The sequence below is a fragment of the Cyprinodon variegatus genome, unplaced genomic scaffold, assembly GCF_000732505.1.
Source record: "Cyprinodon variegatus isolate N-32 unplaced genomic scaffold, C_variegatus-1.0 Scaffold1295, whole genome shotgun sequence".
In the NCBI taxonomy this organism is placed as follows: Eukaryota; Metazoa; Chordata; class Actinopteri; order Cyprinodontiformes; family Cyprinodontidae; genus Cyprinodon; species Cyprinodon variegatus.
In genome coordinates, this window is record NW_015151748.1 from 43,416 (window position 1) to 44,593 (window position 1,178).

Here is a 1,178-nt window from a genome sequence, read left to right on the forward strand (position 1 = left end):
GAAACACGTCAACTAAACAGACCTGCTCACCGCAGACCTCCCGTCTCTGTTTTACTGCCGTTCATCCTTGAGTTTCGGAGCCTTTTCTGTCATGGATCAGAGGGAGGGAGGAGGCTCCTCTGACCTCCTTCAGGGTCAGAGGAGGAGGCGCAGGTACTGACCTCTGATGTGTGCGTAGGTGGCCATGCTGTTACTGAGCAGCTCCATGTCGGTCTTTACAGGATCCATCCTGAGAGACGGAGACAGATCCTGGGAGGAGAACAGAGACGGTTCCGTTAGGAGGAGGTTCTAGGAGGAACATGGAGGACAGCAGCCATGGATGTTTGGGTTATTCCGTCTGTCTACTTTAAAATATCTATCAGAGAAATAAAAACCAGGCTGAGGATTCTACTCAGGTTCTGGTACCGGTCCTGGTGGATCGGTTCTGTAGCGTTGCTGCTTTGGATCAGACCAGGCGTTCTGGCCAGTCTGGATCAGATCCTTCCAGGTCTGCTGGTCCCACAGTTCCGTTCCAGCAGTCTCTGTGGTTCCAGCAGCGGAGGGCGTGAGAGTCGACTGTTTTCCTCCCTGAGGTCTACCCCCCAGGGACCGCCCAATCAGAACCAGGCAGACCCGGCAGACCGGACCCCCCCTCCCTGATCTTTATCCGCCTTCAGACCCTCGATGCTCTTTAAACCTCTCTCCTTTTATTTGCTTTAGGCTGATAAGGCCGTGGGAGCAGGAGGAGGGCCTTGTTATGGGACCAGTGACTCAGACCAGTGACCTGAACTGGACCCATCGGTCCGCTTAGAGCCTCATTTAGTCCCAGCTTTAAACTGTTGTTTTAGTCGATTAGAGACGGAGCGCTGCCGCCTGGGCAGGAAGTTTACCGAGCTGAGAGCATTTATCAGAAGGGGGGAGGGTAGAGACCCGGAGCCAGTCCTGGTCCAGTCTGCACCGGTCCAGCTGGGAACCCAGATGGATCCACGTCTGCAGGACTGAAGGTTCCTGACCTCTAAGGAGACCCGGTTTAACCCTTTAGAGGGAAAGTTAGCGTCACTCAGTGAGGTCTAGAAGCTAAAGATCTATATCCAGCCATTCAGCATAGATGCTGCTACATGGCTGTACAGGAACCACGGTTCTGGTACCATTAGACCTCAGAGATGCATTTTATCAGCATCTGGGGAACTGGGTCGAAC

General features: G+C 53.7%; 1 protein-coding gene across 1 annotated transcript in view; it reads right to left on the minus strand.

Moving 5' to 3' along the window:
* Positions 1-593, minus strand: part of LOC107102673 (protein eva-1 homolog B-like) — a 3,134-nt gene extending 2,541 nt beyond the window's left edge. Inside the window, exon 1 of the mRNA XM_015402066.1 lies at positions 162-593. Coding sequence (XP_015257552.1) covers positions 162-228 — 67 coding nt within the window. The 5' untranslated portion in view covers positions 229-593. The remainder of the gene's footprint in view (positions 1-161) is intronic.
* Positions 594-1,178: the final 585 nt, after the last annotated feature.